This window comes from Mobula hypostoma, chromosome 16 (assembly GCF_963921235.1).
Source record: "Mobula hypostoma chromosome 16, sMobHyp1.1, whole genome shotgun sequence".
NCBI classification, from domain to species: domain Eukaryota; kingdom Metazoa; phylum Chordata; class Chondrichthyes; order Myliobatiformes; family Myliobatidae; genus Mobula; species Mobula hypostoma.
In genome coordinates, this window is record NC_086112.1 from 21951705 (window position 1) to 21966574 (window position 14870).

Consider the following 14870-nt stretch of genomic DNA (forward strand, 5'->3'; position numbering starts at 1 on the left):
CTATTTTGCTGTTCCCCATTACTGCCTCTCCAGCATTGTTTTCCAGTGGTCTGATCTCCAGTTTCGCCTCTTTTTTAAACTTAATGTATCTGAAAAAACTTTTGGTATCCTCTTTAGTACTACTGGCTAGCTTGCTTTTGTATTCCATCTTTAGCTTTTGAATGACTTTAGTTGCCTTCTGTTGGTTTTAAAGAAAGAGTGCAGAGAAAATTTACAGGGATGTTGCTGTAACTTGAGGACCGGATTTAGAAGGAAAGGCTGAATAGGTTAGGATTTTATTCTCTAAAACATAGAAGACTGAGGGGAAATTTGGTAGAGGTATACAAAATATGAGGCATATAGATAGGATAAATGCAAGCAGGCTATTTCTACTGAGAATGAGTGAGAATAAACTAGAGGTCATGGGTTAAGGGTGAAAGGTGAAATATTTAAGGTGAAATATTTAAGGGGAACATGACAGAGAACTTTTTCAATCATATTGTGGTGAAGGTGAGAAATGAGCTGCCAGTGCAAGTGGCGGATGTGGGATTATTTACAACATTTAAGAGAAATTTGGATAGGTACATGGATGGGAGAGGTATGGAGAGCTATGGTCTGATTGCAGTTCGGTGGACTAAGCAAATTTTCTGCAGAGACTTGATAGATCAAGGGGCCGATTTCTGTGGGAGTATTGTATGACCCTATGACTCTAGATCGGAGGAGAATGGCTATACTGGTTCTAGCAGAAAGGAAGACAACAGTAACTCAAATAACCAAATGTCAGAACAGTGGTGTGCAGAAGGGTATCTTTGAATATGCAACACATCAAACCCTGAAGTGTATGGACTACAGCAGCAGAAAACCACACTGGGTTCTATTCCTGAACCTAAAATAATGGCTACTGAGTGTATCTTAGCCAGGACTCCTGTAATTTCTTCTCTAATTTCCCACAGTATAGTATAATATTAAATACAACACTTTGGATACTCACAACAAAGTTATATAAAATTACAGCTGCAATCATTGATTTTATACCACTCTACAGCATAATAATTTGTGAGAAAATGGAATGTTAACAGCTTATATCTAAAAGTGAAAATGATAAATCCAAAACTAATTATTTGAAGCTGAAGGCTAAAAAGAATTTGTCTTGTGAAAAATACCATCAATCAAGAAGTACAGATTACATATACATGTTCAATTATAGACAATTGATCATTTCTTCCCCCCCCCCCCCCCACCAATCTAGCCTGCTCTACTCATTAGAATCATAGGGACTTTTTGCTGCAACTATAACAAATCACAGACTGAGGAAAACACTTAATAAAAGGAACAAACCTATTTTGTGAAATTTATCCCTAGCAAGCCACTTTACCAGACCATGTGGATACACAGTATAGTGTGTTGATGAAACAGGATAGATTTTATTTCTTCAATAACCTAAGGCTGCCTTTGTGAATTCTTAAGTGGCACTCACTGTCATGCAATGACAGGAAGAAAGAAGAAGAAAAATTATTATTTTTTAAAACAACTGGGGGAATAAAAAGCAGAGCACACAATACATTTATAATAAATAGCCTGGAGGAGGTAATCTGCTGAGCTTAATGTAAGATGTCCTAAAGAAGCAATATCCCACTGCCTGCTAAATCCAGGTAACTGATCTGCAATCAAGTTATTATGAATTAGACACAAGTCCCATTAGAACCAAGACACAATGGATTCACACCATTGTAACACTGACACTCTTCTCTTTGCTGTTTTCAAAATGTGAGGATTATCTTGCTTCCTCGAAGACTGCCACTAACAGGAAAAAAAGTTTTACCAGGGAACAGAGATGGTAAATAGATTTACTTGCAATTAGTTGGTTCTTTTGCAACCGAACTAAAGACATGTTGATGCTTTGCAACATCAGTAATTAAATGATAATCAAGTGAGAAGTTAAAAGTGAAGTTTAATGTGAGAAGTCCCAGTGGACTTTTGGATCTTATAAGGCCAAACTGAAATATTTTTTCCTCTGTAACAAAGCTGTGGATGACAGAGGAAATGTTGGTTCAAATGTTGAACTCGTGCCTCTTAGATTCCATGTTCAATTCCCACTCCAGGGATTTGAGTTTAAAAATCTAGGCTAACATTCCACTGCAGTACTGAAGAAGTGTTGCTCTGGATTCCCAGCATTTGTAGAGTCTCTGGTGTTAGTGAAATGACTTATTTTAGATTTCTCATGCTGTTCTAGTAACTTCTGCATATAGTAACATTCACTTTGCCATGTTAAATTCTCACAGCTGTATTTTAATCTAAAACATAAACTGTCAATGGAAGATTTCTATGTTATTAAAAAATAAACTGGAGAACATGCAAAAGTACAGTACGGGAATAAGCCCTTTGGAGCACAATGTCTCTGAGTACTATAATGCCAATCAAAACTTGTCTACACATGGCTTCCTACTTTGACCATTTATAGATCTCTATTATCTAAGCTGTTCATAAATGAATATTTTAAGTACTTAAATGAATCCCTATAGGCTCCTCAATCACCTAATCTGTGGTCTTTGTCTTCTGTCATACATCGAAGTTCCTCATCCATACCAACAACTTGTCTATAGTTTCAATTGATGGTTTCTTAAATTAAGTACTTTCTTAAAGCAGGGTACAAAAAATTCCATCCATTTTTGAAAAAAAAAGTTGATCAAGCAAAATTAATACCACCCTTTTTGGATCTGTTAAAATCTTTATAAAATTCATAAGCTATCTGATTGATAATTCCCTGGTTGATATATCAAACCTGCTATCACTCTTCCTTCCATACAAATAATAAAATAATTAAAATATACCTGCCATTTCCTCATTTTTGTTTAAAATTTTACTGTTACCAGTTTAGGAAGAGTTCACAGACCTCCTTCCCATCATTTACCTTCTGATGAAATTGTAAAATTACTGCTATGTGATTTTGATAATCTTTGTAACATTTTTTCATACTCCCATTTGTGGTAATATCATTTAAAGTTCTTTCTACTTTCTCCCTTCACCAGGAATACTGCAAGTTTTTTCTCTTGTTATTATTTTCTATCAAGTTTTATTTTGTCTCTGTCCTCATTAATCTACTGAGAATGCTTTTTTCCTAAGCATTTGAAACAAACTGGGTGGAAACTGGTTCCATCTTCAATTTCAAAAATATGTTATCAGTTCTGAAATGTGTTAGGACATCCAGCAGCCATGGAAGATTCCACATGAATGAAGGTGGCACTGAATGAGAGCCTGGATGTCCTGTTCCAAACATTGGTTTGGCTACACCTGGAGAATGGAATGCATTTCTGGTTGCCACACCATAAAATGAATGTGATTGTGCCGGATAGAGTATAGGGGAGATCCACAAGGACATCACCTGGACTGGAGCATTTTCAAAATGAGTGACCAAACAGGCTGGATTTGCTTTCCCTGAAGCCAGAAATTGAGGGGGAATCTGACAGAAGTAGATGAGGGAAACCTTTGTCCTGCAGTGGGGCTGTCTAGTGCAAGAGGGTTTAGATTTAAGATGAAAAGTAAGAGGATTAGAGGGACTCTAAAGAGTAGATTTTCTTTCCACAATGGGGAAAGCAAGAGTCTGGAATGTGTGCTTGAAGAGGTGCTAGAGATAGATACTTTAAGAGCATGCAAAAAGAATTATCACCAGGGTGTAAAAGGCTATGGATATAATGCAGGTAAATGGGATAACAGCAGATAGTACAATGGGTGGAATAGACATAGGGAGGCCAAAGAGCCTCAACACTATGACTCTCGACTAGGCTTTTTCTTTGTTACGAGAATACACATAAAATTAAGATGTTTGCTGGCCTGGGTTAGCATCAGTGACATCAGCAGTTGGTCTGCCACCTGCCCTCAGGGGAAGGAGAGATAAGGAACAATGGAGCAGCGTCTGGAGATGTGTAATGAAGGGACGTGGGAGAGAGAGAGCTGTCTGGAGCGGCTCCCCCTTTGAACCCTGAGCTGTTTGAAGTGATGGACAGGTGATACCCCAGCAGGGGGATAAAAAGGGACAGGTTCGCTAAGACAGACACACACGCCACCCGAGGTAACGAGACCCTGGAAGCGGTGCGCCTCTCACGAGTGGGTGAGAAGTACCAGATAACGACAAGGGTGGAAAGGTACGATCAGCGGGAACCTGGTGTGTGTCCGCCCTTGCCTGGGTGCTGGGTTCACTGCAGAGGATCGACCGCATCTGGAGGAGGGGTCACAGTCGGTGACCTCAGGTGACATCACCAAGGACCCGCCCAAAAGTTGCTTGTGAGCAATCTCGCTGGTCTGTGAGTGAAGCAGTATTCTGAATGATCAGTTGTTCCTGTTCCCTCTCTCTCTCCCCCCACGTTGTCCCTCGCCATGGCAATGATTACTGCGAACTGAACTGGACTGAACTTTGAGTCATTTTGAAATTTGGTCATTTACCCCCTAGACAACGATAGAGCTTGATTGATGCTGTTATCTTAATTCTGTGCACATGTGTGGTTATCATTGTTGAACTGTTGCATTTATTATCCTTTCGATTACTGTGTTGCTTGTTTCTTTAATAAAACTTTCTTAGTTCTAGTACTCCAGACTCCAACTGAGTGATCCATTTCTGCTGGTTTGGCAACCCAGTTACGGGGTACGTAACATCTTATTTAGTCCTTGTTTAGCACCGCATTGTAGTGTTATTCAGTTAATTAAAATTAATCATTCAGAATTCAGATCACGCTTTTTTTCCTTAAGAACCTTCCTCTCCATTTTTTTTGCAATAGATAGAAACTCACATTTAAATAAGTATAGAAGTGGAGAATTTGGGTGCATTCTCCACAATAATTTTGAAATATTTCAGGATATCATTTATGTACCCCATTGCGTGCATCATGCAGAAGTAAATCCTTAGAAGATATTTCATGAAGTTTTTATCTTACAGTAGTCCAAACCCACCTTAGAAAAGTGTAGGAGAAATGTTATTTCTGTCCTCATGTCTAACTTCATGTTTCTTCAAAAATATGGCTACAGATTTAGCAGTAATTATAGAGATTTATAATCAATGGTTGTTATCCCTCCACTTACCCTAGTGAGGTGAATGACCCCTTGGGATGTGACAGAGCAGCCCATAAAACCCACATACTGCAGCAGAGGACAATGTTCTGCAAATGTTTTCACCGATTTATCTGTCACCTGCAGGAAGAATGAAAAAAAAACAAATTAATGTGACATTTATCCAGCAGCTAAACAATACATTCATCAACAGAAAAAAGTTTTAACCAACTTTATAGTTCAAGTTAATTTGAAAGAACATTTTGCTTAAAGGGCATAACGCTGAAATAAACCATAAAACTGCTCACAATCGCTTCATTTTAACTGCTTCTAAAAGCTTTTGTTTTGCCAGTGACACCCTGAGCAAAAAAGTTCACATTAACAAATAAATAAAGTACTTAAATGCATAGGAGCCATAAGAAAAGAACAAAATAATTTGCAAATATAGACAAACATTTGCTAAAAATAATAATATTATATTCAGCCAAGCTTCCTATCATTTTATAAAAGATGCTAATTTTTTAAAAAATCAATCTCTCTATCCAAAAAAAAGACAGCCCTCCATTCTTATTCCACTAAATGCCTCTCTTACACCTTACCCCTTTTCTCTTCACTATTCATTTTGCTGAATTTCACCATCATGACTATCCTATCTTGTATTCTTCACACAGCAAGATAAACAATGCTTTTAAATCAATAAAATATAGCAGCAAATAGATAAATTTGACAGCCATTTATATTAGAAAGTTATGAAATGAGCTTCCCTGAAGATCCTGTCGACAGAATCAATGACAGGTGTTGTATAAGTACCACACATGAGAGGACAGCCAGGGAAGGAGGGGTTAAGCCACTAAAATGGTAAGCAACGTGAGCGAAATACTAAATGAATACTTCTAATCTGTATTCACCCTTGGAGAAGGACATAAAAGAATCGGAATCAGGTTTATTATCACAGACATATGTTGTGAAATTTATTTTGTAGCAGCAGTGCAGTACAAGACGTAAAAAGAATTTATGACATTGAAAATAAAAAAAAAATTAAGAACGCAAAAGAGAATTAGGTCATGAACTGTTCAGAAATCTGATAGCAGAGGGGAAGAAGCTGTTCCTAAAATATTGAACTTGCATCTTCAGGCTCCTGTACCTCCTGTCTGATGGTAGTAATGAGAAAGCATCGTATCCTGGATGGTGAGATTCTTTAAAGATGAATGCTTCCTTCTTGAAGTACTGCCTTCTGAAGATTTTCTTGATGGTGGGTAGGTTTGTGCCTGTGATGGAGTTGGCTAAGTCTACAACCCTCAACAGCCTTTTTCGGTCTTGTGCATTGGAGCCTCCATATCAGACAGTGATGCAATCAGTCAGAATATTTTCCATGGTAGATCTGTAGAAACTTGCCAGAGTCTTTGGTGGCATACCAAACCTCCTCAAGCTCATAATAACAAATAGCTGCTGACATGCTTTCTTTGTAATTGCATCAATATGTTGAACCCAAAATGGATCCTCTGAGATATTGACAGCCAGGAACTTGATGCTGCTCACCCTTTTCACTGCTGACTCCTCGAAGAGGACAAGGATAAGTTCACCTGACTTCCCCCTTCCTGAAGTCCACTATCAACAGACCCACCTTGCTGACACTGAGTGCAAGAACGTTGTTGTGACACTATTTAACCAGCTGATCTACAGTACTGTGCAAAAGTACTGGGGGTGTGTGTATTCACTCACTATTCCCAATATCCTTTACTCCCACCAGATTTACAAACTTGCTTTCCACTCCACGTTGACAAATAGAGTACTGTGCAAAAGTCTTAGGTACATATATACAGCTAGTGTGCCTAAGACTTTTGCCCAGTACTATTTTCACTGTTGTATCCCTAAAAGATGGTAAATTCAGGAAAGGGTACGTGGATATTCTAGAGTATGCCTTACTGAGTATGTGTCAGACATCATGGAATGCATAAGAGTAGATAGATGCACAAGATGGACAGAACCAGATGAGCTCTTGCTCAGTTTGCTTTGGGAAGCAATGAAGGAAATAGGTTGGACATAGAGAAAACTTCTGCTTCTTTGTTAAGATGCTGAGGTGCTGGGAGACTGGGGGACATCTAATATGGTTTCTTTATTTAAAATGGGGAAGTGCCTGAGAAAATCCTTGCTCACTAATTTAATTGAGTTTTTGAGAAGATAACCAAGAAGGTTGATGAAGGCACGGCAGTAGATGTTGTCTCTGTATGAATTTTTGTAAGGTGTTTGCCAAGATCCATGTGGTACTCTGGGCACAAGATTAAGACACATGGGATTCAAGGTGCACTGACTAATTGGATCCAAAATAAGAAGTAGGGCATATGTGGTAAATGCTGAGGCGCTGAAGGAGGTTGATGAACAGAATCTTGAGTCTCAAGTCTATAGTTCCTTGAAAATGGAAAGTAGATAATGTTACAGCATCCTTGTCTTCATAGGTTGGGCCATAGATTAAAAAGTTGCAATGTTATGTTGCAACTTTACTAAAAAATTATTGGAACACACTGAGTGTGCAGTTCAAGTCTCCAAACTATGGGCAGAATGTGATTGTGTTAGAGAGAGTGCAGGATGTCCCTCAGTTGGAGGACTTTAGTTAGGGGGAGAAATTGGATAAACAAGAGGCATAGGTTTATGGTAATAGGGTAAAGTTTGTTTTACACAGAGTGGTTGATATCTGGAAATAGCTGACAGAGGTGGTGCTGGAGTCAGATTCAATCTTTACACTTAAGAGACATTTAGGAAAACAAAAATTAGAACAATGATGAAAAGTACAGGGATATTCATCCTGGGCAAATTAAGGTTTAAAGCACACATTACCAAAAGTACAATGTTACATGATCATTTTAGCAAGTTCTATCAACATTAATAAGGTAGTTCTTTCAATATGTAAAATGTATATATTTTTTACATATTGTCATCCAACTACTTTTAATAGCTGACGATCAAAATACACTACTGAATTATTTCATTGGCTGCATTCTGACAGTCAACGGCTGGCAAGAAACAATAACTTGAACTTCTATTCTTTTTTGAACAGAAAAATATCCCAATATCCTTCATAAAGGTGTAATCAAAATACGGACCCAAAGTTGAATGTTGATGGAAGAAAGATCAAAAACTTGGCTAAAGGAACAGATCTAAAGCAGGGTCTTAAAGGAGTGCAAGTTGAAAATAGAAGATGAAAAAAGGAGAAAATTACCTCAAGAAACCCAGTGCATGGAAGCTGAAGGTATTGTTGCCAGTAGAAGGGTGAAAGTAGGGGGTTTTGCTTTGAAAATCAGAGTTTGAGGAGTGGCCAATCATACAAAAATGAGCTGCTGGATTTCTTGAGGGCATCAATCAGAGGGATGAAGCAGTGGTGGAACTTAAACACAAACGGGGGATTCATTCTATGTGTTCAGCAATGGGGAGCCAAAATAAATTAACAATGACAGACTGGGCAAGACAGTTATATTTAGCAGAGATTTGGAAGCTCACAGAATGTGGACAGCATCCTCAAGTCTGGAGCTCATCAAACTAAGATTAAGGTTTCTCCAAAAGCAAACTGAGATAAGGTCACATGATGGCAAGATTAAGAAACTCTAAGTAAATTGTCTTTTGTATTGGCCACTACACAGTGTGGGAATTACAGCTCATAGTTAAAGAGAAAAGTTTAGCTTAAATCTGAGGAAACAAGTAATCTTGAACCAAAACTAGTAGTTGATACTATAAACCTGGGCCCACATATTGCAATGACAGACTGGTCGACCTAAACAAAGTGGAAAAATTAGTAACATCCTGGAAAGCTGAGCTTCTGAATTCAGTATCATAGACAACAGGACATGGTTTTTGGCTTCCTTCCAGAATTAAAAACAACGGGAGCATGTAACTACCTGAAAACTGTCTCATAGTTTTTGCATTTGTACATGAAGCAGTATGAAACAACATTTCATTTGTGCAAAAATCTCATTATTAAAAATAAATTCCAGTAAAATAAAATGGCATTAAAAGGATAAATGCAAAGGCTTTCTGTTCAATTTATAAGCACAGCCAAGTAGTAAAACTGAATACAGTAAAGTTTGAGCTGGCAATGGTCACCAGGTTAAAACAAAATGATCTGGAAAGCTGCAGGAATGTCATAAAAATCTGTGTTCAGCCACAGAACTTCTAGCCAACAGGAAGATTTGTCATTGCTCAATTGATCAACAGGACAACATGGGATGGTCAGGAATTATCGCTTTACCAGGATCACCTATATGAGAATCCCTTATTGTTTGCTTTTGGTGGCTGCACCTGCTGTAGGCCATTGTACAGCAATATTAATATTTTTATTTAATTATAAATGAGGTATTTCAGAAAAGTAATCCTTTCCATCATTAACCATTAGTTCATGCAAAAAATAATATTCCAAGGGAAAAGTGCACACACAACGAACAGAAGGTTGAATCTGGCGGTAAGAGGTTCAGATTTGATAGCGGATGATAAAAAGAGATGCAATCTGGATCCAACATCTGGCAGCTGCCAAAGATTCCCTATGCTTCATGTTAATGCATACAAAAGGAATAGCAAAATAGTGGATACAGTCATTTAGACACACAGAAATTTAAAAAGCTGAAGAGCATTGCACTGATGTTATGCAGAGCAACACATCATACATAGATTGTAATAAGCCTGTATCATGCTACCCTGCTGCAGCCAGTTGCAAAAACAAACACAAGCTTACAACATTCCCCACTGTCGTAAGGAATGCCCTTGTAGTCGTATGCTATTCCTTCTGATTTTTCCTTCTTGGCTGAGCGTGGGGCAGGACCTGGCACTGAGCTGATAGATTAAACGGTATAAAGTTCCTCTAAAGTGGGCCAGAAAGGGAAGTGTATTTTTTTATTTTTATTAATTAATATTTGTTAAACATGTTTTCAAATATATGTATGATTGCTTTATTTTTAATTATCTGAAACAACATCAGTGTCTTTGAGATTAGCAGCCACGCCAGCAAAGCCTCCAGCTCAGCGAGACTGACTGGGGTAGCAGATGTTTAGTTCATTAGTGGGAATTGCACATGGGGCAAGGTGGAAGCATGGGCTATGTTGAGCTTGATCTTGCCCAATATGCCAGAGAGAGTTTGAAACCGAATGCTGGAGGATACTCCTTGAGCTGTATATAATTCTCATAGGCCCTGACAGAAAACTGCTGAGTGAACTTAAATGAACTCCTTGATTTTTCTGAAAATTTTACAACTTTCCTCCAGCAAACTCCTGGGGTGCTTATCTGAACTTCCAGGGAATGGAAACATATCAAACAAGGCAATCCTAAACCATGGTCACATTTTGCACCAGCAGCAGTGTTAATTGCAAAAACTGAACACAAACTTACATTTGATCTAATATTTATAAACCTGATGAGCACACATAATCCTATAGAGTGTCTCAGAGGAAGGCTTTCACTTTGCAATCCTTTTCTTATTAGCACAATGATATTTTGCGAATGACATGGATGAGCAGGCTTAATAGCAGTAAATAATGGAAATCTTCTCAAATAAACAATATCCTCCTATAATAGTCAATGATTATGCACAAGAAAGTAGCTCGGCCTGAATATATAACATCACATCCCATAAACAAATTATACTCAAATATAATACTGAATATTCATAGACCTAGCTGAAGGACCACAGTATAAATTGTCATTAGAATGAACACAGAAAACAATGTTAATCAACAGTAGCGGTTAATCCACAGATTATGTAAATTGCAGAATGGTAACATTAATGAAGTTCACCCACACAAAGACACTTTCCTTTAACACTTTCACGCATGGACAGATGCAAAACACCAATTATTTTCATTGCATCCTTAACATAGTAAAATGATCCAAGTCACATGGCACACAGCTATACAAGATGGTACTAATACAAGCAAAGAAACAGTTTTATTACATCATCATTAAGGATTAAAAAGTGAAGTATAAATGCAGAGAAACTAAAGGAGGATATTCCAGAGTTTGAGGCTGAGACTGCTGAAGTCATGGTTGCTAAAGGTGGACGAACTAATACTGGGAATGGAGAACAGGTCGGAGTGCAGAGATCTCAAAAGCATGTTGAATATTATAAAGGCAGTAGACAGCAAGGCCATGAAGGGCTTGCAATAAAGGCATGAAAACTTTGCAATCAAGACATTCCTGAACTGAACCTAAACGTACTTCAGAAAGCAGGAGGGTAACGAATGAAAGAATTTGGCAAAAGGCCATCAACCAAAATTATAATTGTTGCTTTCTCCATCGATGCTGCCTGACTTGCTGAGTACTTACAGCGTTTAATGCTTATGCTTTAAACTTCTAGCATCTGCTTTACAAATCTTCATGCATTTTTAAATAAAAGTATTTGTGGTTCTGATATGTTTATGTTCAAAAAGGATGGAACTCAATCCTGACAGAAGAGCTATCCAACCTGATTAACTTCATCCTCAAGAAAACAGTGACATCTGATAAGGAGTTAACCAATCAAGTGCTTGTGAATACTTGCTGATATTGGCCAGACAGCAAACTGCATTATTGATTTATAGATTAAGTGCTTTGTGCTTGCAAAGACAAGAAAAATAAGGCATATTATTGCTCTGCACTATCAGTTGTCGCCGGCCATTAATTTAATGCTGAGCTCAGAAAATGCTCACAGTTCTCATGGCAAATCATCAGTACTGGTATTTGATGTTCCAGTAGTAGAAAACACATGGAAAAAAATGTAACTGAATCGATTACTTTAAGAAACTATTTTAAATTGTCTGCTTCCCTTCAAGGGCATGGGATTTGGTAGGAAATACAGAACAGAAATAGATGTCAATTACTCTATCTGGGGTTTGTGTTCCTAGAAAATAGCTCAGATTGCAATTTTCACTAAAGCAAATCTGTATTATCACCACATGCATCAAGAAATACAAGTTGGAAGTAAAAAGTTTGTGTTTGTTTATTTGCATAAATTCTGGAAGAGCAAATTTTATTCTGCATCTCAAATTTTTGTTGAAAGGTTTGGGGATTCTTTAAAGGCAAATTTCCATTACTTCAGCAGGTGTAATGCGAGGCTTGCTATACCCCTTCTGTGTTTTGTTTACATGTAAAAACCTGACTTACCAAACAAAAACTCCGATTTGTAACATCTGTATAGATGTGAAAGATAAAAGAGAGAGGGAGAGTGAAAGAGGCAGACTGAAAGAAAAAGTAGATAAACACAGAAATGTCAGAAAAATCCAGACAGGTATATTCTTCAATTGTTCTCATTCTTCAGTTATCGCGTTAAAGTTGAACTTTTTTAAAAAAAGGTTTTTGTTGGAAACAATCAATCAACAGGAAATACAGTAATAAATTTAAGGAGGCAAGGATCTTAATTGGGGCATCTGACCTACGGTAATATCCTTGTGGTAATGCAAAAGAAAGATGTGAATTATAAGCATAAGAATGAAAGATGATCATTTAATTCAAGTTTTTTCAGCCACTCAACTAGATCAGGATAATCTGAACCTTGTTCCAATACATACACAACTGCCAATGCTTTTGACTTTATGTTCCGACAATTTTCAAAATGGAAAAAAAAATGCCTTTTTGTCTCAGAGTTACATGGGATATAAGGAAGTGGGTTCTGTAAATATCATCATGAAAAGAACCAGATATCTGAAAAAAAGCAAGTTTAATGAAATCTAATATTTTGTTTTTAAATCACTGAATAACAAATTGTTAGACAAGCTGGTTTGTCTATTTTCAAAAAAACTAGCTTACGAAAGAAGATTACTAATTGAGACTGACAAAAATCCAATAAAGTTGATACGGTACTGTTCATAAGTATTCAGATGGGATTAACACTGTGTTATCTGGATTATTTTGGAATCAACTATCCTTTAAATTATTGAACAGATGATTCAGTTGTGGGGATATGTTAAGTCTCAACAAAAATCATATAAATTCCCGTTTAATTGAAATGTTGTTCTTCACTATTTTGTGAGCAAGATATAGTGTAATCAGGTTAAAGCTGAAATGAATAATTGATCATTTAATTATATACTAAGTATTACTTAGTGCCATTCCACCTCTTCAGCACCGAAATTTAACAATGACAAGTTTGGAGTTCCTTGTATGTTTTAATGGTTGAAGGCTTTTTAATATAATAAAACTAATTTTGCTTTCACTTTGGCTTTCGCCTCTTTTTTTCTTAATCCAGCCTATTCTTTTGCGCTTTCATTGGACATTAAATCTGGCCAATCAAATTAACAAAACCATTCATATCTCCACACTTTCCATTATACAATCTATTTAAGGAGATACATGGTGCAAAAGATCTTAGCTGTGTGATGACAAACCAAGTTATCAGAAGATTGATACTGATGAGAGAGATAAGGGAGACAATGGAGAAGCATTCAAAATGTTAATGAGAGAGGAGAGAGAGTAACGAAAAGAGACACAGTTCCGAGCACTGACAGACCGGTTGCTTTGAACCTGAACTGTTTGAAGTTTGATGGACAGGCGATACCCCAGCAGGGGGATAAAAGGAACAGGTTCGCTAAGGCACGGCACACCACGAGATCACGAGATAACGAGACCCTGGAAGAGCAGTGTGCCCCCACAAGTCGGTGGGAGTTTGGAGGTCTGATCGCGGGACCGACCATAGATGCACAGTGTGAAAAGGTGCAATCGGCGGGAACCTGGTGTGTGTGTCCGCCCTTGCCTGGGTGCCGGGTTCACCGCGGAAGAACGGTCGTATCCGGAACGGAGGGGTCACAGTCGGTGACCACAGAAGACATAAAAGGGTTCGCCCAAAAGCTAACTGCGAAGAACAAAGGTCTGTGTGAATCAGAATTTGCATTCTCACTCTCTCTCTCCAACTGCACAACAGCGATTACTGCGAACTGTACTAAGCTGAACTGAACTCTGCGTCACTTGAGACTGATCATTTTACCCCTAGACTGCGATAGAGCTTGATTGATTCCTATCATCCTAGTTCTGTGTACATGTGTGTTTTATCATTGCTAACCTGTTGCATTTATATCCTTACGATTAGAGTACTGTGTTACTTATTTCTTTAATAAAACTTTCTTAGTTCCAGTAATCCAGACTCCAACTAAGTGGTCCATTTCTGCTGGTTTGGCAACCCAGTTATGGGGTACGTAACAGCTGCCTTGCAGGATGTACCACAATATTCACTGAGCACTCCCTGTAGCTTATAGAAAGAATTGCCATCAACTTAAAAAAGAACTACCTAGTCTAGAGGGTGAGTGGGGAGTAAGTAGTTGGGTGTTAGAGTGACTTGTTGGCTACTCTTAATTAAAGTTCAATTAATTGAAATTAGTGCATAAGGAACAGGAAAAGGATCAGCCCATTCCACACAATCCATTTTCCTAGTAACTTCCAACATCCGTTGATTCCTCACCAATCCAGAAATCTATCAGTCTCTGGTTTTGAACGCCAGTATTACTACCAAACCACCTCTTTCGCACTGAAACTTACCACAAATTTTAATAGCTGCATTTTACTTTCCTACGTAGTCTTCATTTTCTTTACATTTTGGCTCTTTGCCTCTTTTCTCCTCACCAAGTCTTTCCTTCTATCTGTTATAGAGTCTAAAAGACAAGGTAGAGGGGGTTGAGAATACTAGATTCATCCCTGCCCTCTGCGTAAAGAAATGTATTTACAGGCGTAACTTTAGAAAAGTAGAAAAATAGAGAGCTATACAGTAGGGAAATTCTAGGCAGCTTCCAGAGTAGGTTACATGGTAAGCACAACATTGTGGGCTGAAGGGCCTGTAATGTGCTGTAGATTTTCTGTGTTCTATGTTCTAAAAACTTACTTTAATTAATCATTTGAACATCGACAAA

At 37.8% G+C, this 14870-nt stretch overlaps 1 protein-coding gene across 4 annotated transcripts in view; it reads right to left on the reverse strand.

The window, feature by feature from the left end:
* fbxl17 (F-box and leucine-rich repeat protein 17) overlaps positions 1 to 14870 on the reverse strand; it is a 694756-nt gene that overhangs the window by 463029 nt on the left and 216857 nt on the right. For all 4 annotated transcript variants that reach the window (XM_063068625.1, XM_063068624.1, XM_063068623.1 and 1 more), the window contains one exon: positions 5053 to 5160. In XM_063068625.1, the coding sequence (XP_062924695.1) occupies positions 5053 to 5160 (108 nt within the window). The remainder of the gene's footprint in view (positions 1 to 5052; positions 5161 to 14870) is intronic.